Source organism: Bacillus rossius, chromosome 15 (genome assembly GCF_032445375.1).
Source record: "Bacillus rossius redtenbacheri isolate Brsri chromosome 15, Brsri_v3, whole genome shotgun sequence".
Taxonomy (NCBI): Eukaryota; Metazoa; Arthropoda; class Insecta; order Phasmatodea; family Bacillidae; genus Bacillus; species Bacillus rossius.
The window spans coordinates 3,881,635-3,907,599 of NC_086342.1; the positions used below are offsets into that span (position 1 = coordinate 3,881,635).

Here is a 25,965-nt window from a genome sequence, read left to right on the forward strand (position 1 = left end):
GCAGGTTTAATTTTATTCAGTACCTATTTCTCCTCCAGCCAATGTGCACTATGAGAAACTGACTTATTATTATTATTTTTTATTTTTAGTGATGTGTGAAATACCAATTTTCTACAATCGAAATCTCATATTCAAATCATAAAAGTACCTTGTATTTAACCCTTGAATCCAAATATAGGTCTCAAGGGCCTAAAGTAAAATAATGTACACGAAATAAATTATATTAACTATGGTGCTCAAATGTTCAACTCTTTAAACGTTTGTTTCACTAACTAAGTTTCTAGAATCAATACATATTGTAATTTTATTCATATAATTAGATACTAAAAGTTTAAAATATATCTCACTTAGCATGTCTTCAGATTGCACGAATTCAGTTAGTGTGATGTTAATTTTACTGCCCATCGTGAATAGCACGTCTGTAAATTTCAGTTAGCAAGAAATCGTCATAGGCAAAAAAAAAATTTGGGCATGATGTCACAAAGTCTGGTTCAACTCGGTAAACAACAGATGTAACGTGGCATACAGGTAGCCATACGAGGGTGAGAGATGTACTTGTAGGTCTGACTGTGCTATCAGCTGTTGTACAAACATATACAACAGCTATATGGCAAGTTAAGTTGCGGCTATGGAGTGTAAAGGACCAAATGCTTTTACATGCGTGCGTATGCTGCCGAGCCGTAATGTTTTCGCCCGGCCACGGACTGGGCAGTGATGAATTCAGTCCAGCCAGTGGCAGGGAACTCGGCGCAAACACTTAAGCAACATCCGTCCATTCGTCTGCCAGTAACTGTACTTGCGCAAGTGGAATCGTGCCTTCCAAATGTGAGAATAATGCATCGTGTTCAAGTATTGGAGACAAATCTAGAAGTATTACGGTATACGGGGCCCCTCAAATATTAGGGTCACCGCTCCAAGTCCCACAGAAGCGCGTTGCCGACGCAAACACTGCACACCAGTTCGGTACCCCAAGCCGGTGTCTTCCTTATCGTCCCTGGGATTCTAGATCACGCGAACCCAGACAGGCGACCGCCTTAACTTAACTGAGTCTGTGTAAAACTTACAAAAGTGCTGCAGGAAGCTCAAAGGACATTAGAGGATTTTTTTTTTGTAAAGTTGGAGTCAATGCCACAACTAATATGACACGATAAATCAGATTAGGCGTCGTACATCGTTCCAGCATGACGGAGTTAACAGCGCAGGGTCACTGAATATCACTTACTTCTTGTTGACAGGTAACCAAACATAAGATCAAAATTTTTTGTTAGTTTGCAACATGCTTTTGAATAATTGCATGTACAAATAAATTTCAAGTAGGGCCTATGTATAATATATGTATTGCTTGCATTTAAAATGATTTATCAAATACACATATTTGTATATCTATATTAATAAATATTTTATAAATATAGAATTATAAAAATATGGGTGAACAAGTAGGTACTAGGTCCTAAGCAGCTACTGGGTATTTTAACTGAGATATAAATTTCATAAAATATAAAAAGTTATTTTCACTTCTTAATTTTATTTTTCAGAAAAATAATATTTTAATAGTCAATATATTGCTGGTATATAGATATAACAATTTTCTAATTCAAATATGCTTAAATGAAAATAAACTGAAATAAACCTGATGCTTTTTGCATGTCTTCGTCATGTCACCAAGGTGTTTACATTTCATGGTAAAATTTCACACACACATGACTAAAACGTAGAAAATAATTATATAATTGAAAAAAAATTTAATGTATCATGTTTTTAAAACAAACTAAAAAGTAAAAAAAAATAATTTATCTTGGTCTCATAAATATTCAAAACCTCATTAATAATTATAAAATCGTACAAATTTTCCTGAAAATTTGTGATTGTGCATTTTCAATAGCTATGATAATACTGGTGATATTTAAAATGAAAAAGTGGGGCGCATGCAACAAATGAACTGGTCAGTAGTTAATAAAGCTGAGAATATTTCATGTGTTCGTACAAATTCTAAATCCGAATTCTAAAATCAGAACTGAACTGAACATTATGTTTGGTTGAAATTTGAGCCTGTTTTGCCAATAACACTCATCAAAGATAGCTAGCTATGCAAGCTATGGAACCTTTTCTTCAACCTGCAATTAGTCATGCGTCATGCGTAAACAATGAAAATTTCTCAGAAATTCAACAAACTCCTATTATAGTAGCAGTTTTAACTCTCCAAAAATTACAATTTAAGTTACGAAGCATGGAAACACTATTACCAGAAAAAAAATATTTCAGAAATGCTACAGTATAATCTTATCATACAATTTTTATTCATAAAGTTTTTTACTTGAGCACTGTATCAATTACTGGATACCTTCATGCATTTTATAATGAGGTATTTGAAATTGAACACCACTTTAAAGCTTTAGCAGAAACTAAATAAAATCAGGCTTGGAAAACTCTGCTGACCATTTGATGGCCAAGGCAGATGCATGAGGAAGAAACTCTAATCACGAAGATTGAGACCTAGTTTTTGAAGTAGTTTTGGGCCCACCTGCTAGATAGAAGTTTTCATAATATATTACTAACATAGCTACATTGATCGTGAGAAGTAATGCTTCCTCTAATATCAGGCAAACAAACCAGTAAAAATTAATTCACTTTATTTTGGTAGCTACATATTTTGTGGTGTGGCATTCCAGAAATACTCCATCTTTTATTTATATACAAAATTAATTTTTATTGTAAAATAATATTAAGTTTTTGCACAGTTGAAATCCTACTAAGCTTTTAGTCATTAAGTTGTTAAATTATCATTATAAACCTAACACTTTGGATTTGAACCTCCTTCCCGAGATGTTTTTACAAGGAGTTATGGACCCACCAACAGATAGCGTCACATGTCCACAAAAAATGGTTTCAATTTTCACTGTAGGAGTCACATTTCTATGTCTGTCTCATTGTTCTCTGGGCAGATGACACCTTTTAATTTTGCCTATCTGTTCACAACTGGCCACTTAAAACTCTGCATTTATCCTTGCCTCCCAGCCAACTTTGTCAAACAGGAACAAGAAGAATGAAGCTGGCAGTTTCATGCAAAGCATGGTTCTTTCTTGCAGAATTCAGATGTGTGACAGTTTCTTCATGGAACCACAATGTTTTGAAGCACATAATACAAAGCAAACTGTAGGTAACGTCAATAAGTCGTGGCCTTTGGATCCCTACTGCCCTTAAATTTTACAGAGTATGCACATAAAAGTGACAGTTTTGTGTGACAAACATAATTTTAAAAAAACTGAGCAAGTCTTTCAGTATGTACTCACATATTTAACGAGTAAATTCCTGTGTTCTCATGTTCATGTTGCAAATAAACTTATAATACGAAACTCAGCACAAAATTTAAAGTAGAATTCTTTAAAATAACGTTGAGCGTGATAAATATACTGATCAATAAAATATATACATATTAGCTTTTCAAGTACATACCAAAATTTCGAGACTTGAATCACACACTTACTTTCCGCGCCTGCCACTGGAATTGGTAGCGACACCCACGAGTTCTGCAGAGCGATTGTAGCAAACAGGCGAGTCCTTCAGTGACGAAGCTAAGAAGTGCAGACACAGACCACAAGAGCCGTGTGCATTTATTCGCTTAATTAAGTTTCAATCAAATGGCAGACTCATAATTAAAGTAAAAGTGTAAACATTAGTTAATAAATAAACCTTAGTTAATTAATTGCGTTATCTTTTCCAAACCATTTTCACCCCAAGGTTCATAACAATACTTAAAGGTCACTTTTAAATACCATACATTATTTTGTGCCACTCAATAGGGTAAGATCCATACCTATCTTCAAAATTTTGTGAAATGTAATACACAAAATTGTAGTAACTTGGATTACTTGGAAAACTAAAGGGTCTGTCATATATACCTATCATGTACAGTTGCTACACTGTGACACTGCTACTAGGATACAACCCACCACCATGAAGGTAAATAAAAATTCCAGTTTGATGACTGCCTCACCCGTGAAGGCAGCAGACGTGTACAACTGCTTGGAAGCTGGCGTGAACTGGTAAAGTTTCTCCACAGACTTGTCAACCTGTTGACACACATTTACTGTACAAACAAATAAATCTGGATGATTTTTCTAGTCAGGGATGAACAAATATCAATGTTTACTAGCAGGAGCAGGGGTGCAACAACAAGGGGGAGGGGGGCAAGGGTATTTCCCCCCCCCCCTTCTGAAACCTTGAAGTGGGGGCAAACGGAGGCAAAGAAAGTGCTGTGTAATCAATTTTTAGATAATAAAACTGCTTAAATAGCACCATTTTCCACCTTGAAATACAAATTTTCCCGCTTCAATAGGGGGGATCGATGATTCTTTATAAAAAGGTATATTGCCCCCTTTTTGGAAATTTAGTTGTTGCGCCCCTGAGCAGGAGCATATGCTGAATTTCATTTCAGGTAGGAGGGCTTTGGCTGCTGTATGCTTTCAAATTCTTTCCTTATGTTGGTGGGCATAATATAATTTTTTGTAACATTTAAGACCCTATATGCCTACTTTAAGGCAGGGGTGTACATAAGGGAGGGAATGGTACAGGATATATATCTCCCCTTAACCAAAATACTAAAAAAATTAATCACTCCCACCAAAAAATGTAAAGAATTTGAAAGCAAATAGCGGACAAAGTGTCTATCCCCCCCCCCCCCTCCAAATCCCCCGGCAAATTTAATTCTGCATACACTCCTGCTTTAAGAAAATATTCTTAGTCCTACATTAAATAGCCACAGAAAAGCTATGACAAAGTTATTGCACAATAAGAATATGCAAACAAAAATTAGACACTTTGCAGAAGAACTCTAAAGAAACTGTAAAAAAAAATTTGTCAGTTGAAATATGTAGGTCCAAAACATAAAAAAAAATCATCGAATTAATGAGTACACTTGTTCACAAAAAAAAATGCAATTTTTTTTCCCCCCCGGTTACGAAATCCAGAAGCAGCTACTCTCAGGTATAACAGAAAACCGCAGGCCATTATGAGGATGGGAATTTTTCGAAGACGTGGTTAATGGGGCAAATGAATGCAATAAAAGACAGCAAGGTTTGAAGTGTCAATAGGGCGAATATATCAATTCTCAAATAACAAGTGAAGTCAAAATCACTTGGGGTTCTCAATCACAACTGAAATTACTTTATCTTCCCAGATCTCTCTTTTTTTAAAAGAAAAAAAAAACATAACTTACCGGCACGGCAGGTATGCAGACAGCAACGCTGCTATTTCGTCTTACTTGACCGTGAACATATGACAATCCGAATACTACGTAGGTACCTAACTAACGCGTCAGAATTACCATGTTGTTTCAAAAACAGTTATTTTTGCACACTAACTTCAGATTCAGAATACGAGACGCGAAACAGATAAAGCAGCCTCCCATATGACACGAGTTATCCTACTTTGTACCAACATTACGATATTAATGTTTCTTTACATTTCTTATTTTGAATTGCTTACGTTGAACGAATCGTGGTTTTATCTTCTTCACTGACAAGCGTAGATTAATTACCACTTCATTGCGATGTCAGTTTCTCTTCTCGGAAAGCACAAAACTTTGAATAGTTTCAGTTTGCGCTGTTCTTCCGTTGCACATTTAAGTTCTTCCCCGCCAAATTTGTCAGTTACAGTACACGCAATTTGAATACACTGACCTCATTTGGGCTTTCGGGTACGAGAAGTTCTCAATTTGGGTGTAAGTATGAAAACAAAATAATGCTGTCTTCTTTAATACAAATACAACATACACTGTTCTGTTAAATATCACAATAGCGTGTCAACATAAAACTTTATACTTTAAATGCAATATTGGCTCTACTGCTAAAACCCGCGCGTGGGATTTGAAAATAAGTACATCGTTGGGTGACTTTTTACACCTGTTAAATTTGGTAAATATCTGTTGAATATATTTGTTACAGAGAAACAAATTCAAGGGAGGTATAGTGTTACTATTTCATAAATAGCCCTTAATTAATAGGCTAGTGAAAAAGAAATCAACGTGGCGTGTGAGGCACAAGCCTAACTGTAAATACCTAAACATTTGTCCTGCCCATCTGGCAACGTATCAGAATATTCCAAGTTCGAATACCTACTGGTCACGTCGGAGTCGTTAATTTTATCACAATTCAATCTAACATTCTATTCACGAGCTAACTTCTACTAACTTAATTAACGTTAAAATATTGGTAAATTTTTGTACTTTATATAACATAGGTTCGTTTGGTAGAAAATCACACGCGGTGTTAAACAAGCATTAAAAAAAAAAAAATTGAAGACTGGTTCCGTATTTTGTATCTTTCTAAGAGCTTTTCTACCCTAAACTTAACTTCAAAAATGTAAAAAAATATCATGGTCAACACTTGAAACAGGAATTTAATTATGTTGACGTTTATCACTATTTACTTTGAATATATATACAGTATATATATTCAAAGCTATTTACAACCGAGATCTTCAATTTGCAGGTTTTTTTTTTTTAGTGTTTTCATGACATCAGCCATGTTTTATTTAAGTTATTCCACCCGATAAATACAAATGTGTTGCTACGAGCGCGTCGTCTTTTTTTTTTTTTATCTAATATAAGTATAAATAATTTCTACGACCAACCATAAAAATGTCCAAGAAAATGTCTATTTCTGCGAAACATTGTGCACAGAGCTGCTCGTACAATTGCCGTACGGGTTTAACCGTTATTCGCAGTGAATTGCCCAAGGAACGCATTTAAACGTGAAGTTTACGGCCAAGGACTAACTTATTTTATCCAGCACACAAGACTAATTTGGCTTTTGAGTTGCATTGATGAGAGTATATACTATAGCTTTGAACACGGTACACTAGCTGATATTTAGCACTTACTATAGCTTGTGGGCAGTTTGATCGTTATTTATAATAAGTAATGTCAGAAACCTGGAGAACTAAACATTTAGAATTTATAAGCGCTACATAGATTTAAAATTTCGTTTCACTTCATATTAACTGAAATGGAAATCCAGGTTACAGTAGCGACTGTGAAAAGTGCGTCGCTGAGTTTTCTCCTAGCTTCGTCCGTTGTTGCTACGTTTTTCCACTCCATCTTACCTGTCCCTAACGCTCGTTAAACACCAACTCGTTTATTCTCATGTTTAAATATATTTGCAAGGATTCCTGCCGAAATATAATCTGTCTACCTCTTACCGTAACAAAATTACTACCGAGAAGGACCAAGTCGTATTCTACGTTTTCTTTTGTTTAAAACACTGCTCGTGACTACGGTAGTCAAAACCACGAGGTTCTGGGTAAAAATCCAAGCTTGGCTGGGTGGGATCTCTTACTCATTAACAGTCTCCTGGATAAAAGAAACGCAGGCGTTAAAAAAAACAACAATTAAAAAACGCAAACACGAGAGTTAAATTATTTGTGACGATAGCAACATTTTCGTTAAAAGTTCATAATACCTCTGAGAATATGCACTCAGAAACAGATGATATAATTTCCTCTATGGCGTATAAACAAAATACTTCGTAGCAGTAAAGTAGATTACGTTGGAGTTGAAAGGTGTAACTACTTGATTTGTTAATTCTTCAGTCACAAGTTTTAAAAAAGAGTGGCCTGTAAACCTGCAATGTCTAGCACGCTAATGAAGGAAGATGATTTATTAAACGTAGAAGTACAATCAGGTAAGTAACAAGGCACAGTATTTCAGCAGTGAAGTAAAATTTTGCTATGAAACGATAGACTGTTAATTTTGATACCACGCAGAAGTAACATTCATTCCATTACGTTGTATTGGAAAATGGTTAAACACTGTCTCCAAGCACTACGTCTAGAAATTAGTTTCGTGGATGTTTTGACCATGTAATATTTTCTTGCATGTATAAAAACCACGCTTAAAATAACTCCAAGTGTACTTTGGTATTAAATTATTTACCGAAAATATATAAATATGTTATGCATGCCTAAATATGGCACGCAATTGTTACCTACTGCACACCAAATATTACTTCACAGAACAGAATTAAGAATTTGTTGATGCTTTCAGAAAATTACAATCAGTTGGCCTAGTTTTTTTGTATGAACTATTCTTAGACGTTATAAAATATTTACACAGACAGAGTAGTGGTTTCATACAGCAGAAGGTTTTGATAATTTCACAAGCGTCTACAGCAGTTATTTTGAAATACGGTTTACCTTCAGCATTATGTTGCGTGTAGTAAGAAAGGTTTAATTTGTCGTGTTATTCACCATACTTGGAGACGGAGCGAGATACGCAGTAATAAGGCACGTGATTCACTGCGGGCTAGTTCTGGGTAATAAGTAGTGTTGGAGACTGGCATCGTCTAATTACTTCGACTTCAACGAAACATTATAAAACATTTAAAAATAATTTTATTAAAAATTATGCTTCTTTAAATAGCATTAAAAAAAGTCGCTATCTACGACTATTTGTCCGGTTACTTCTTCCAAACTACACAGTGGATTTTCATGCGGTTTTCGCCGTCATTTACAGAATTTCTTCCAAATTGTTTATGTGTATAATACATTCATATTTAATTTAAAGATAGTAGAACCATCTTGATGTTTTGTAATCAAGTTGTAAAAAGACGCTTTTCGGGCGTTTGCATGGCTTACGTAGTCTTATACATGATTTATACGTGAAATTAATGTACTACAGAACTAATGCCTATAGAAAAGTCCACGATTGCATACGTCGATGTTTTAAGGATGACTCACAGTGACCATTTTTATATTAAAAAATTGGTTAAAAAATAATTATTTATTTGCGAAGCTATTTCGACTGACATATTTATCCAATTAAATAGGTTAGTTACTTTAGGAATTTAATTTAAATCAAAATTTACCTTTACACCACAGCATATGCGATCCATTATTTTGATTCCGCGGACTCCATTATACCAACGGATCTACGGTTTCAATTTAAACGACTTCATTACCAGTACAACTGTCTTTTTTTGATGTCAATAAATAAAGCGCAGGGTCAAACATGCAATGTTGCAGGAATAGATTTTAGTGTTGAGTGCTTTACACATGGACAGCTATATATAGCACTTTCGCATGTGACTTCAAAACAAAATCTGCCTGTGTTGTCTCATGAGAAAAAAATCTGTCACCATTGTTCACAAAGAAATTCTTTAGTCATAGTTAGGGGCAGGCATTTTTCGTGAAAAAATCTGAACGCCTACTGGACTGAAACAAGGTATACCTACACCAGCGGTTTCTTTCTTGTGATTGGTAGCTGCCTGCGAGAGAAGTCGTTGCCTTGTTTGACCGAGCCATAAAGGACATATTTGCTTCCACTCTGAATTATTGTGATTGGTGTTTGTAACATTCAATATGTACCTGAAAGAAACTCACCCAATCAATAAGCACAGACGATGCTACAGGGTTACTTTCAGCTAGTCTCGGAATATTTTCGTGAAATATACATGCCACTAGTCATAGGTAGAGACTGGAAAAATTCGCGATTTCAATTACCTCTAGGATGGACTCCAAGATCCTCTATGTACTAGGACAAATTGCACCTGCTCATTGGATAATGACTCGTGACACGTGTTACCTGGGATGCTTGTAATTTGATACTTTTGTTGAAGGTTTTTCACTGGCTCAGAGTCCTTCAGGTAAAATGTGGTCCAATCACTGACTCAGAATGAAGGTGAACGAGTTTGGAGTCTAGCCTACCGCGAAATGAATCCGTGAATTTTTCTGGTCTCTAGTCATAGGTAGAGACCGGAAAAATTCGCGGGTTCAATGAACTTCAGGATAGACTCCAATATCCTCTACACACTCGGGTAAATGCCAACTATACATTGGCTGCTGACTTGTGAGTCGAACCGACTGGGTAACCTGTGATTCGACACTTCTATGAGTGAGTCTCTAATTGGCCCTCAGTCCTCCAGATTAACAGTGAACCAATGGCAGAAGCCGCACTAAGGTATAATTATTTGAATTTTAGTATAACACAAAATGAACCCGCGAATTTTTCAGGTCTCTAAAAATAAACAATATCAACACTTATATGTTCTAAAGTTCTTTCCAAGGCTGGTACACGTCTTTGAAGTTGACGCTGGACCATTTCATGTCACTGAAAATGAAACCGCTGCAAAACTTGTCGCTATCATAAAATAAGTTAGTTCATACATTCCTCCTTCCCTATAATTATTGAAGAGAAATAATTTTTTACAAAGTCAAGTTTTTGCAACGGTTGCAGAACTTTATGCAGAGTCCTAGTGTCCCTCTTAAACACTTTCTCTATTATTCTCTATTAAAGTATTTCAGCTCCAAATTCATTGAAGTACGCTAGACATGAGTCGTATAAGTCTATTAATAGACTACATCATGAGCCTGGAAACGACGTCACTAGCACAGCCATGTTTGTCTGACAAATTGGATGACTTGAGTTTCCATTAAATATTTCGCATATAGGACGGGTTCTCAAATAAGTTGGAAGTTGGATGCGATCGGCCAATCAAAATCGTGCTTAGCAAAAACGTCCGTCTCAACGATTCTTTAAAACGTCGAAGAGCTCATGGCCGATTAAAGAGGTTAAAAGAAATTAAATAACTAAAATAATGTCAATTCAGGATGACTTTTCGGGAGGGGATATCCCGGGAAAATTTGGGGTTTGAAGGTGCAAAAAGGTGGTTTTTAGGCATTTTTATTTCCTAAATATTCTAATTATAGTTGGTTACACTATATAATTTATTTTTTATAAGAAATATTTTCAGAGAACAAATTTGTAAAAACACAGTTAACATATCTGCTGGTGCTATATCCACACAAAATCATTAATTTAAACATAAGGAGAAACTACGAAACTACGAAACTAAATATTTTATTGGAGGCAGGGGCGCAACATCAGGGGGGGGGGGCAAATGTACTTTGCCCCCCCCCCCCCCCCTTCTTAAATCTTTAAGTGGGGGCAAACGGGGGCAAAGAAAGTGCTGTGTAATCAATTTTTAGATAATAAAACTGCTTAAATTGCACCATTTTCCACCTTGAAATACAAATTTTCCCGGGGGAGGACCCCTCCGACCCCCTGCTTCAATAGGGGGGATCGATGAGATTCTTTATAATAATGTATATTGCCCCACCTTCTTTTGGAAATTTAGTTGTTGCGCCCCTGATTGGAGGGGACGAAATTGAAGAATTTTATTATTGAGGGGGGGGGGGGGGGACGTGTGCCCCCGGTTGTGACGCCCATGGCGTCCACATTCGATTCCCGGGCCCTGGACCCAGGATCGGAGACGGTCACGTGCTACATTATAATTGCATGGTTATTTCTTACCTACACTCTTTTTAGAGTGTTGTTTAACCTGAAACTACAGGGTATATTTTATAAGTCCAAACTAAGCTTTATTTATAAAATTATTGACGTGACGTCTAAAAAAATCTATGAACGCCGGCTGCACGCACGAAAAAGTGTTCCGTTACGCACATTGTTCCGTTACGCTGTGTCCCGTTACGCTCATTGTACGCTTGCGCCGCATCTATCTCTTGCATTTTAAAAAATCTGATAACTAGTATAATTTCAAGTATTTATTCTTTTATTATTAAAATAAAAATGATTCAATTTTACTCATAAAGTATGCAATCATTTCATCAATGTTTTGTTATGACGTCACGTTAAACTATCGTCCGTAAACCGACTTTACAGACAACCAATTTTTAGAATGTTTTTTTTAACCTGAAAATACAGGTTATATTTTATAAGTCCAAACTAAATGAAAATATGACTTGATGTAGGCTTTTGGACATACGCCATTGCTTAGCAACGTATGTCCAAAAGCCTACATCAAGTCATGCACTCCCATTGCACAAATCTTTCAAAGATAATAAATGAAAATAACCCCGGCGAGCACACACAGAGACGGGGGTCACGGGGCGAGGTGAGCAAGTGGCGGTTGGCGCAGACAGCTCGCAGTCCAGCCGCGACGAGGCGTGCGCGCTGCAGCCCGCGCGCAGGCGCAGGAGACCCCGCCAGCACGGCCTCAGCCTGGTCACGCGCTACCGCCTGGGGCTGCTGCCGGGGGCGGCGGCCGCTGCGGGGGCGGCGGGCGGGGGCGGCGGCGACGACTACTCGCCGCCGCTCAGCCTGGACAGCGACTCCGACGCCGAGCTGCCCGACGTGCTCAGGTGCGTCTGCAATCACACGGCCGTGCGCGACGCACCCTACCCCTACCCAGCGGCGTGGCCGAGCAGGGTGTCCGCAAGGGGAAAAAAAATAATATTTCGTACCAACTTAGGCGAGAAAAAAGTACTAGATTTGAAAAAAAAAAAAGTACTAAATTATAATTTATTATAGTTTTTTTTAACAATTTAGGAAGTTATTGTGACATTGCAATGCTCGAACTTAAATATCACACCACACACACACATATAGTTTTTAAAAATAATTACGCTTAATAATAAAACATATTGGAGTTGTATTGTATTAAACAAAAAAAAGTACTAGATCTGAGCGTAAATGTACTATAAAAAAAAACTTATAAAAGTACTAGATCTAGCAGGAAAGTACTAACTGTGGACACCCTGCAGCTAAGGTGACTGGCGCCCCTGGCCAGAATTGAAAATGGCGACCCCCTCTTATGATTAAAAGAGTGATTGGGGGGGGGGAGGGTTCAGTAACGTAAAAACCGTAGTGGAGGCGGCAACCCCTCCCCCTCTTCACCGGCCATCCGTGCCACCCGCTACGCCACTGGATGTGGGAAGCCTTCTTTTCACAGACGAGAGAGCCAAACTCCCGATCGTGCATCTTCGAGGTTTTTTTTTTGTTCATTGTAAATAAATATGGCGGTGTTGATAAAAGGATACTAATGGTAAATTAGGTTTAGGTTAGCTACATTATAAATAGGTACTTTAAAACATTGTGGACGGTTGATTTGGTTCGGATAGCTACATTAAAGATACTGTGAAATCATGTAAACTGTTTCCCAGCCCCTGGATAGCTACACATTAAAAAAGTTATTTGCTAAGCAACCATAAAATGATTTTACAGTATTTTAAAGGTAGCTATACTTACCTAATATAACCAACCATCCACAATGTTCTAAAGTATTTATAATGTAGCTAACCTATCATAATCGACCGCAAAATTTAATGCCACGCCGGTTTATACAATGAGATAGAACGAAAAAAAAAAAAAGCGAGCATGAACTTCGGAGAACTTCGGGTGTGGCTCTCTCGTCTGTGAACAGAAGGCTTCCCGTGCACCAGGACTGCAGGACTGTATCGAAGACCTGGCACTGCGCTTGAAGGTCGCTGCGGCTGGCGCCCGTGGCGGCGGGCTGTCGCAGCGCCACCGCCGCCTTCCGCCGCCGCCGGAGGCGGGCGCCCGCCCCCGCCGCCCCCGCCGCCCCCGCCACGGCCCCGGCGGTGACCGCCTGCTCCAAGTACAACCTGCGGAGGAAGCGGCGGCGGCTGCGGCGCGCGGGGGCCTCGCCCCCAGCTGCCGCCCCCGGCTCGCTGCGCTCCAGCAGGGACATCCTCAAGAACCTGCTGACCAGGACCAGCTTCCCGCAGGTCTGTACAGCTAAATATAAAATATATATTTGGATTTTACTCATTGTTAGAGACCTGCAAAATTCGCGGGTTTCGATGGCCTTCAGGATAGACTGCACATACCCCATGTACACTGGGAAAATAACGCAAGTTCATTGGCTGCCGACTTGTGAGTCGTCTCAGCTGGTTTGTCTGTGATTCGATCCTTCTTCGGTTGAGGGTTTATAACTGGTTGAGATTCATCCGGAAAAACCGTAAGCCAATAGAAAAATTATCTAAGAGTTATATGTGTTTGAAACCTAGCCTATCACCGAATGAATCCGCGAATTTTGCGTAAGCCAATAGAAACATTATCTAAGAGTTATATGTGTTTGAATTCTAGCCTATCACCGAATGAATCCGCGAATTTGGCAGGTCTCTACTCATTATCAATGATCACGTTTTCAATGGCAATCTTCATTTATTCTCTTCTAGTGAGTTTTCACAAAGTACTTTGTCCAATAATTGAATGCAAGATTATTAAAACCATGTTTTAATTTTGTTATTAAATCTTTTGTATTTCCATTCACCCTTGAACACTGTTATTGCTGTAAATACTGAGCGTGAAATAAAACAATCACTTAAAAAACACTGGTAAGTTCACGTGATTCGATAAAACTTTAAGTTACACATAATATATAATGTTCACGGATGCAAAAGTATTATGATTTTATTTTAATCTGGTTTAGTTTTATTTTGTAATATATGTGTGTTTAATATTAAAAATTGCATTCTGGATTAAAATTGTTCCATATGCAGTTCTGGGTCAATTGTAAAGGTCATCAAAATTTCATTTGTGTTCTTGTCTAAAATGAAATAACTGTTCTCTTAGTTATTCTTGTTGTCACTTGTAACACGAGATGGTCAGACCCTCTCATGGCTAGAGACCTGAAAAATTCGCGGGTTCATTTCGCGTTATGCTAAAAATTCAAATAATTTATACCTCAGTGCGGCTTCTGCCATTGGTTCACTGTTAATCTGGAGGACTGAGGGCCAATTAGAGGCCCTCACTCATAGAAGTGTCGAATCACAGGTTACCCAGTCGAGACGACTCACAAGTCAAGCAGCCAATGTATAGTTGGCATTTGCCCGAGTGTGTAGAGGATATTGGAGTCTATCCTGGAGGTCGTTGAACCCGCGAGTTTATCTGGTCTCTAGTTATAACCGGTTGCAGCTGAAGGCGCAGGCCGCCGGGAGCGGCAGGGGCGGCGGAGTCGCGGGCAGGGGGTGGCGCCCCAACAAGGAGCCGGTGCCCATCGCCCCGCGCCCTGCCCCAGCGGCGCCGCCCCTCGCGCTGCCCTCCGCCGGCCCCGGCCCCTTCCTGGTGCTCCGCCCCAGCGGCGCGGACCACGCGCCCGCCCCCGCCCCCGCCCCCGGCCCGATGCAGCCGCGAGGTGAGCCCGGCGTGTGGCGTGTCCCAGTCGCAACTAGCGCGGCACGTCTGTGAGGGGGACGCACCATCAACGCCGAACGTACAATAACGCCGAATGTCAAATTGACCACAACGCCGACAGATAGAAAGCTGCTGTGTACCACAACGCCGAAAAATGTCGTTGCAGGACTGCCACGAAGGTTAGGTTAGGTTAGGTTGTGGTATTGCGGCGTTAAGATACATTTAAGAAACACACACAAATTAATTCAGTTGTTTTTCATTTTGCTCCTGTGGCCCCCCCCCCTCCCCGCAGCAATATTTTTCGGCGTTACTGTATTTCGGCGTTGTGGTACACAGCAGTTTTCTAGCTGTCGGCGTTGCGGCCAATTTGGCATTCGGCGTTATTGTACGTTCGGCGTTGTGGTAACGACCCGTCAGCAAGCAAGCCACAAACAACATCAAAGTCCATCTTCAAGTTGTACAATGGCAGCATCATCCAGCTTTATGTTGATCTTTTAAAACTGATGAGGCAGCGCGCGTCATTTGAATTTAAAAAAAATGGCGATCTTACTCCAAGATTGTGTGATTAGAATAGCATCGTGTTATGTGGCCGAGACAGCAACTCAAATCATTTTATGTAGATGGTATTGAGTCACTGATAAAACTATGGGCTGAGTACATTAATATTTGTTGGGGATTATGTTGAATGATAAAAATTAAGTGTAGAAGTGATAATCACAGTTAAAGTTTTTTTTAACTAATCTAATGTATTTATGGCTTTCTCTCATAAATTGAATAATTTCAAAGTAAGAAATTACTACAAATATAAAATGTTAAACAACTGTAATACCAATTCTTACTCTAAGGTAGGTACTCGAACCTGTTGCCCTGTAAGTAAGGCTAAAGCAAAAACACAAACCAAAATATGCATTTCAGTGTCTGGCGAAAATTGAAAATGGTGCCCCCTCTTGGATTAAAAGATAGTGGGGGGAGGTTTCAGTAACGCGAAACCGTCGTGGTAACAGCACACTCCCCCCCCCCCTACCCGGGCGCCTCCCTGCCACCCGCTTGCTACGCCACTGATCACAGTCACCACCTAGTGCACTGAAAGGTTTTTAAACCAGCATTTCGTGCAGGGACGTCGGAACAGGGGGGGCAGCAGGGGCGAGTCGCCCCCGTGCTGTTATGCATGGGGGGGGGGGGGGGCGAGAGTAGCATTTCTCCCCCCTCCTTTTCCCAGAATAAATGTTTGGTCCTGGCAGTATTTTTCTCAACCAGTATTTACAAACGTTGCATTGGTGATCACATTGATTATAGAAAATGAAATTTATGATTGTCAATATAGACTGTTAAATGATTGCAAATTCCTACATGGTATTTTATTTAAATTGTACTACATCTACTGTCAGAGTAGAATTTAATATCTTTATATTACGTCATCAAATTCTTGAAAATGGTATATTTAATATTTTGGTTCGGAAACTCATTAAATAGCACAATTTTGCATCTGAAAGTCCCAAAAAATTTTCCGGGGTCCGGAACCCCCGCTCTAGGACTGAGGTAAGTGTCGCCCCCTCCCCACTCGTGGAAAGGTTCCGACGTCCCTGCCGCTGACCCGTGTTGCCCGCAGGACTGGAGCCCGCCAAGCGGCTGCCCACGCACGGCTGCCCCTTCTGCGAGAAGAAGTTCGACCGGCCGTGGGTGCTGAAGGGGCACCTGCGCCTGCACACGGGAGAGCGGCCCTTCCAGTGCCCCGTGTGCGGCAAGACCTTCGCCGACCGGTGCGTGCGTGCGTGCGCGCGTCCCCACTCCACTCCCCCCTCCACCCTGCACCAGGGGCGCGACAACAAGGGGAGAGGGGGGGGGGGGGGTTTAGGGGTTCAAACACCACCCCCTCCCCTTTAGCACCGAATCCTTAATTAATTCCTTATTCATCACACAAACAAATTTCATATTAAAATTAACAAAAATTTTTACCATTACAATATTTTAATTTAAGTACCGAAAACTGCCAAAATAGCACTATTTTACACCTTAAAAATCCAAATTTTCCCGGGGGAGGGACCCCCGGACCCCTCGCTTTAATACGGGGGGGGGGGGGGAGGGGCATATGCTTCTTAACACACCCCACACACAAATCCTGGTTACGCCACTGCCCTGCACAACCCTCGCAGAGCCGTCGTTCCACTTGTCGTCGAGAGAAACCAGTGTGCCCCCGGGGGGTAAATAATTATACAACACCCCTTTCCCATTGCTTTGTGTTCATTTTTTCAAACCCCTACAGTTAAAAACGGGAGTTGTCTGTAAAGTAGGTTTACGGACGATAATTTTGCGTGACAACTAGAGACTGCAAAAATTCGCGGGTTCAATTAACTTCAGGATAGACTCCAACATCCTCTACACACTCGGGCAAATGCCAACAGTTCATTGGCTGCTGACTTGTGAGTCGTCTCGACTGGGTAACCTGTGATTCGACACTTCTATGAGTGAGGGTCTCTAATTGGCCCTCAGTCCTCCAGATTAACACTGAACCAATGACAGAAGCTATAATTATAATTATTTGAATTTTAGCATAACATGAAATGAACCCGTAAATTTTTCTGGTCTCTAGTGATAACGTCATATCAAATTTTTTAAATTGCTGCTTTTAAAAAGCCCGCCTTAACCTGTTTGATATTACAGAAGATTTTCTCGCATGGTGGTTGGCCGGTTCTTGCACGCTCGGCTCAGGCGGAACGTGACAATGAGTCATGCTTTTTCGTGCGTGCAGCCGGCGTTCATCGATTTATAAGACATCACGTCAAAAAAAAATCTTAAAGACTGTACACATTACAGTGGTCATAAATGTAAATGTGACCTGAGCGTATTGCGTAACTTGGGGGTTTTCAATGAATTATATCAGCAACGGAGTTGTAATTTCATCCTATTCTCAGGGCAAACTAACGCATTAACAAAATCCAAAAAAACCCTACCGGGCCCCGGGGATTGTGCCCCCTCTGCCCCTTCCCTCGACAGCCCTGCTCCAATAACCATGTCATGTTTATCCATTCATGACTATCGTGGTAAAGGTTTTCCTAACACTCTCTTCATTCCTGTTAGGTTTTTCTACACATTACTATTTTTTTTTTCCCCATCAGTTATCAAAACTAGTGGCTGTGCAAGTATGCAGTATTTTTATAACATACTGTGAAAAATTACTACATTTCCCTTTCCAATTTTTTTTTTTTATAATATAAGTGTGTTCACGGCATTTTATACTTTTTTGAAGCTCTAGTAATGTGTAACTTTCATGCTACCTATTTTAATTTAATGAATACCTTGGGTGTAAGTAGTGATAATCAACATTCTTGTGAACTGTGTTTAGGAAATCAGTGAGAAAAAAATACTTTTTATTTAAAGCTTTGTTCTTTGTATTTTTATAAGAGCATTCATACTATAATCTCATAAATGTCGGTCAAAAGGGGAAAAATTTTTTTTATTAGAAGCTTTGTTCTTTGTATTTTTCAAAGAGCATACGTACTATAATCTCATAAATGTCTGTCAAAAGGGAATTTTTTTTTTATTAGAAGCTTTGTTCTTTGTATTGTTCTAAGAGTATACATACTATAATCTCATAAATGTCGGTCAAAAGGGAAAAAAATTTTTTTATTAGAAGCTTTGTTCTTTGTATTTTTCTAAGAGCATACATACTATAATCTCATCACAGGCGCAACAACTAAATTTCCAGGGGGGGGGGGGGGGGGCAATATACATTTTTATAAAGAATCATTAATCCCCCCCCTAATTGAAGCGGGGGGGGGGGGGGGGAGTCCGGGGGTCCTACCTCGGGAAAATTTGTATTTCAAGGTGGAAAATGGTGCTATTTAAGCAGTTTTATTATCTAAAAATTGATTACACTGCACTTTCTTTGCCCCCCGTTTACCCCCACTTCAAGGTTTCAGAAAGGAGGGGGGGGGGGGGCAAAATACCCTTGCCCCCCCCCCCCTCTGTTGTTGCGCCCCTGAATATCATAAATGTCTGTCAAAAGGGAAAAAAATGTTTTTATTAGAAGCTGTGTTCCAAGAGCATGCGTGCTGTGACGTGGTAAAAGGGAACGCGGTGTGTGTCCCAGGTCGAACCTGCGCGCGCACCAGCGCACCCGCGCGCACCACCAGTGGGAGTGGCGCTGCCCCGTGTGCCACAAGCCCTTCTCGCAGCGCCGCTACATGGAGCGCCACTGCCTCGAGGCGTGCCAGAAGTACTGCCAGCAGACGCGTGCCCGCCCCCCGCCCCTGGGCGTGCTCGAGGCCGCGCTGCGTCGCTACGGCGCACGCTCCCCGCCCCCCGCGCCGCTCGCTCCTGCCCCACGCGCAGCCTTGTAACACTGTCTCTGCTCTTCGCAATAAACATTACCCTTGCAACATCTTCATGAATCTGCGCCTCTGTGCCTCAGAGGCAATAAGACAGTAGGTATGCCACAATATCCAGCGCCGTAGCCTTGTAGCACTGTGTCCTTCGCAATAAACATACTCCCGTTTGCCGTCGAGACCTTGCAAAATCTTCATGAATCTGCACCTCAGGGGCAATAAAGACACTATGCCACAAAAATTAATATTACGTTTGACCTTGCATCTCTTATTAATAACACTTTTTACATTAATAATGTTGGCAAATTTTTAAACACACAAAAATTTGCCAATGTGTGTGTGTGTGTGTGTGTGTGTGTATATATTCTATATAGTTCTGTTTTTTGCATACTTGTTACTAATGATTTTACTGTATAAGTACATCTTGTGTCAGTAAAAAATTAGACTATTTTGGGTGGAATAAATATTAAGAATCAATTTAGATTTAGAATTGTTGTGAGGGCGTACCTGCCTTGTAACACTGTCTCTGCTCTTCGCAGTAAACATTCCCTGTTTGCCGTCGAAAACCTTGCAACATCTTCATGAATCTGTGCCTCAAGAGGCAATGAGACAGTATGCCGCAATATCCATAATTCTTCATGAAATCTGTTTAAAAAAATTCTAAAAAGCGCTTCACTTATAAATATGTGAATTTTCTACACATTATAGTCTCATTGTTGTACACCACTAGAATAAACTCAAACTGTGGTAAATTATATATGGTTAGTGTGCATCTTGCCCAAAAGTAGACATAGTGTCTTATGCCTCTTGAGGTACAGAAACACAAAATACCGGCTTCAAACAAAAACTCAAACGTACAGTTACGTATTTATAATAGGTTGACACATTCAAATCATCTCTTAGAAAGTCCACTTCTCAGAATTTTGTTTGATAATAATTATTAAAATGAAAATAAATGAATGAATTAGGACTAATGTTTCATCGGTACTAATGTCCTTAGAGACTATTTTTTTTTTGGGGGGGGGGGGGGGGGGGGGGATATTACTCAATGCCATTTATAACATAAACAATAATAAAAATTTTTGTATTCTACAAAGTTATAATAACTACAATACAAACACTCACGGGAATTTTTGCTGTGTTTACCAATTAGTAGGCACAAGATTATATGGTGAATTACGATAAAACCAAAATAGTACTGCAAATCACGTCAATATAACATGCAACACTGAAATGCAAGTTAAATACACCATTTAGCACTGACATGTATCTAACTGAAAACATGAAATCAATTAGCAATTAGACAAAACTTATCTTAAATTACAAAAATTTTAACTTTTACCAAGGTAAAATCTTTGAAAATAATTTATTTTGCTTAAGTGTCCTTTATTTAGCATTTTGTATCAAAATGTATTAACTTAACGGATAGTAAAAAAAATTAATATTACATTTGACCTTGCGTCTTTTATTACAGTAATAACACTTTTTACATTAATAATGTTGGCAAATTTTTAAACACACAAAAATTTGCCTATATATATTTTTTTTTTCTGTGCAGTTCTGTTTTTTACATACTTATTACTAATGATTTTATTGTATAAGTGCATCTTGTGCCAGTAAAAATGAGACTATTTTGGTGTAATAAATATTAAGAAACATTTTAGTTTCATATTTGTTGAATAATGCATTATTTTTATGAATAAAAACAATGTATAAAAATAAAAACATTAACACCAAAATCTCAGGATTTAAACACGAAATAGGCCTAAAAATAAAACCATAAAATCTTGTCCCTACCAATTAGATGATACCTCTCATCAGCAAATGAAATTTGCTACAAAACATAAATGTAAAGAAAGCTACTGTTATATTTTATAGGAAGTGTTCTTGAATAATAGCAATAACAAGAAAATGAAACAATTGGGATGGGCTTATCAAATTCTCAAATACCATCGAACCCTAAGTATTAGTAAGATCTAGCGGTGTTCAAAGAGTCAAAAATATTTGATATTCGTGAATATTTTGACTATTGAATATTCAATTAATTTCAAATCAAATCATTTTTTTTTCTTTTCATTATTCATTACCAATAGCTACAGAAAGGGTGATTCATTCACTAATAATTTAAATTAGAAGAGTGTAACATGAATGAAGCCAATAATGTTTATCAACAAATTTGGATTTGCTTTCTGCAACATAGTAAATACATTTTATATATATATATATATATATAATGTATGATTACAAATGAGTAAAAATACCAATATTTACTGTGAGAAGACGCACTGACTATGGCTTCTACTGTAGGTGTGATAGTGTCAAAAGTAATTAAAGGTTCTTAGAATACACAGTTCAAATTTTAAATTTTTTCTTATTTTCTTTTCAACCCCATCCCCCTCCCCAAAAAAAAATCTTTATCCGCCATTCACAAGTGATAGATCTTGCAAAATATTATTTTTTGGGGAAAAAAACAATAAATGAGTACAAAACAATCAACATCAAATACATATCTGTATTTCTCCAAGTTTTGTTATCCATAAGAACATAAGCTCAGACAAGTACACTTAAATCTGTCAACTGCATTAAAAAATCTGAAACCTGGAATCATACATCTCATTATTAAAACTAATAGACTACATAAAAACACATGTAAGGTTCCAACCAGAGCATTTAAAGAATTTGAAAGAGCTTTTTAGAGGTTTGTGGCACCAGCCACATTACTGACATTTATGGACGCACTTGAGTCCTGCTTGTCTAATGTTCGTTAATGTTTGCTGTCACACACGTTCATTAAAGTCACTGCGAGACTGAAGGACAGTTCGGTCAAACAGATGGCCAATGCCAAAGCAATGCTTGCGACCAAAGGACTTAAAATGAATGAAAATGGCATATAACTGGTTGGTTTGCAAAGTGCATAAAACAAGTATGTTGAATGTTTAAGGCTGGCACTAGAATATTAACTGTTCTAGCAACTTCCTGTGTCAAATATGTCATACTCTACAGTAGTTTCTATTTGGGGCAGCACAGGATCCTTCTTTATTTAGTTTTTGGAAGACTTTGTGCCAAACTTAAACCCAATTATCAACTCGTTCGAACTTGAATCACCATCATCTTCTGAATCTAAAAATTTTAATAATCTACTTCCTGAACAATCAACCTACTAGCTTGAACACTAAACTTACGGAACTTACATGGTTTAGAGAATTTTTTTTAGATTTATCATAATTCATCTTAAAGCTGTCATAACTACAACATATTTTTAGCAGTTTAGTCGTGGAACAGATAGTTTAAAAATTTTTTCATGTTTATACATAGGCACTTAAATTCACATTTGAAATGGGATATGTCACACACAGAAAGAAATTCTCCTTTGCTGTGACCTATCCGACAAGTAAAAAAAAATACACATATTGGAATACAAGTTGTAGTTGTCAGGAGTCACTTTTTTTCATAAGGAAAACTTGTTACTTTTAAAAAAAATCAATCATACTGTAAAATGCTGTCCTGAAACCCTCTCATATGGATGGTTTTAAAAATATTTCATTTACTGCCAGGTTTATCAACCTTGAAAGAGCATGTCTCATCATAGCACTCACCTAATCTGGACATTTTTCAAGCCACATGTATCTGCACCGAATGCATGTCCAAGCAACACTGAAACATTGTTCTGGACTGAGTTTAGGCTCGGCTTAGCCAACCATTTTGAGTTTTTAGTTTCTTGCTCATTTCAGATATTTCTGAAGAAATATTTAGAAAACAGGACTACCATAGAATATTTGTATGCATTTTCCAGTGAGGAAACATTCAAATGAACTTCTGGGGAAGCAATAATTTTAACTATGAATATTTTCCTGACTTAATATAAATACCCAGACACTCCAAAAACTGTTAAAAAACTGTTATAGGGAAAAAGTGGTGGAAAAAATTCTGTGTAAAAACACAAAAGCAGTGCAAAAAATCTTGTGTTAAAAACTAAAAGCAATGCAAAAAATCAGTGCATAAAAAATTGTAACTTCTGAAAGTTGGTGCCAAATGTTAATTTTTGCCTTTATTCCTTGAAATTTGTATCCTATAGCCTATAGCTTATGCATCAAAACATTGCATATCCCTTTTATTTCACAGCAACAATTTACGGTAACAAAAACTGTCACCAAAGTCTCTTACCATTATTAGATCGACTTTCTATAGCCATCATAAATTTTTTTGGATATAAGTTTTATAATTCAGTTCTGAAGAATTAAAAAAAGCAAAAAACCTAATGTTTTCTAGTACTAGAAAGATTATTTAACCTGTTAACATAATTCTGTTGTTTACTAAATGTGTGTGTGCCATGTTTCGCCACAAACGCATCCTACTCGGGGCGAGATAATCTAGCCCTGAAAGCTTTTGGCTTTTCTCTCCAGAGCTGCTGCAGACATGCGGGACGGCAGAATATAAGCATTGGCCAAACACTCGGGCGTCCTAGAAGATAAATACACAATGAAGGAAGCAAGTAGCTATTAAGGAAAAAGCAAAACATATTTTGTCGGTTCGTCAAATTATTAATTTTGTTGCATTGTATTTATGCTACACAAGTGCCACTGTCATTGTCCACGCAAGGAAATAAAAATTCACGTAAAAAAAAAACAGCATTCATTTCGAAATTGTGACTGCGCTACTTCAAATCATAGCGTAATTTATTGGTGTCGTTACTTCGAAACTGCACAAATTGATCCGCGTACTTCGAGGGGCGGATGAACCAAACATTGGAGTAGAGCAGAGCCTTCACGTGAACTGAAGTGACTTTCACAATCATTACAAAAAAACTCCTTGTCACACTTTCAGGATGCTACGAACAGGAATATGAGATAAAGGAGATAGCAATGATGTTTATAAATCAATTAAATCTTACATACAATTAAAATTAAATAATCTTTTACAAGGATTAAGAACTTGTTCCCAAAAATTAAAGCTAATCCATGATTTACTTCCATGTTTCTGTCCATAAATTACAAGTACCGAAACTATATCAATCAGGTACGTACTGTACTTACGTACACTTGACATACTATCATATGGTCTGAGCTGTACACATGCCTACACAGTGAAAGAACATAAATTCCAAGAGGGAAAGCTGACAGTCTGCCTGTTGGTAATAAAATTCGAAAAAATGCACCATAAATTTTTTTTGTTTGGTGTCAAAGTTTTTTTGTAATTGGTTAGAATTAAGCCTGTGCAAAAATCAGGTTTTTTCTATTAGTTACATTGGAATTCAAATACAAATATTAAGTATTCTATGGTATAAATATTAAATTTTAATAATAAGAATGGGAAAATATTTCTTTCAACGTATCTTATAACAAGTTTAAAGTCATATTTAACTGATACTTATAAATGAAATTTTACATTACTGGGTATACATACTTAAAGTCTTTAACACAACTATAAAAGTAGTATGCTTTAAAATCCTTAGGGATTTTTTTTTGAAGTGGTTGCAAACATCCAATTGTTTGCTTTCCACATTTTGAATTTATCAAAAATTTCTGGAGTACAGAGTGTCCCAGTCTGAACCTAAGATCTCTGCTGTTTACTTGCAATGTTAAAATTAACTCTAGGTAACTATGTATATTGAGCCCATTATATGTACACATTTATATTGTACAACAATTTATTTTAACCTTATATTCATTGTTGCATGAGATTATATGCAATAGTGTCAAGCACTTTGACTACAAAAAAAAAATTCATTATTTTGAAGTGTCAGTATATGAAATATGTACATTCAAATATGTATAACAAATTATTTGTTTGGATTTTGAACTTTTTGAATATTTCCACAGGACTAGTTACAACACAACAGTAACAACAAATAATTTATCAACACATGTTACATGTTAGACCACAAGTCTTCATAAATCTCAAGTACAAGTGCATTGATTTGTTCTCGATGATTGTTTCTGATGGCAATACAAGTCAAGAGGGGGAACCTAAGCTAAACCGACTGAAATATGAATCCCTGCTGCTTGAAAGCAACTGAACTAAAAAAAAAAAAACATTTCCAGCCTCACATCTGAAAACAAGAGCCTGGAAGCACGCTTACAAGCAAGCAACCAACTAAATGCATTTCACGTACACTCGAGAGAGAGCGCAAGTTCTGAACAAGACTTCAAAAGCAACACACAAACAACACACGACAAATACATCCAGTCTCGTTGAATAATTTGGTTTCAGTGAAGGTACAAAGTAAAATAAATTTTTCTGGTATTATATACAAGACAAGTATGTATATATACAGTGGTGCACTGTACAACATTGTGCAGTTCCAGAACAAATGTACACTAAAATAATACCAAAATAAGGCCAACAATAACTGTCATAGCACCAGAAACACATCACCATGCTGACTAGAATGACTATCAGAGGTAGCCATGGTTAGAGGAATATTAACTGCTAACATATTGTTCCTGATTGTAATTTTCCACAGTTTTTTATTTTTTTTTTAAAGAGAGAAATATGATTATGCCATATGTACATTATTTTATAGGGAAAAGTATTTAATGACTGTCATTCATGCACTTATATGAAAGTTTAAATATTTATAAGTTATTTTATACAGAATGGTAAATATCTTTGCAATATAAAATCAATTCCTCTACCAAGAAAGAAGCCTCATTTGATTATTTGGCCACCCCTGGTGAAAAAAATTACAGA

General features: G+C 38.0%; 1 protein-coding gene across 1 annotated transcript; it reads left to right on the forward strand.

The window, feature by feature from the left end:
- Positions 1–7,624: 7,624 nt before the first annotated feature.
- On the forward strand, positions 7,625–19,290 carry LOC134539619 (zinc finger protein 865-like). The gene is made up of 6 exons (XM_063381795.1): positions 7,625–7,679; positions 11,931–12,153; positions 13,275–13,539; positions 14,732–14,951; positions 16,560–16,710; positions 19,041–19,290. The coding sequence occupies exons 1-6, from the start codon at positions 7,625–7,627 to the stop codon at positions 19,288–19,290; spliced, it is 1,164 nt and encodes a 387-aa protein (XP_063237865.1).
- The last annotated feature ends 6,675 nt before the right edge of the window (positions 19,291–25,965 follow it).

Bases quoted from the DNA above. Each gene is read 5' to 3' on its own strand.
- LOC134539619 (XM_063381795.1), top strand. From the start codon at position 7,625: ATGTCTAGCACGCTAATGAAGGAAGATGATTTATTAAACGTAGAAGTA. The intron at 12,154-13,274 runs GTGCGTCTGCAA...CTGCGCTTGAAG, and splicing joins GAGCTGCCCGACGTGCTCAG to GTCGCTGCGGCTGGCGCCCG. The intron at 13,540-14,731 runs GTCTGTACAGCT...AACCGGTTGCAG, and splicing joins CCAGGACCAGCTTCCCGCAG to CTGAAGGCGCAGGCCGCCGG.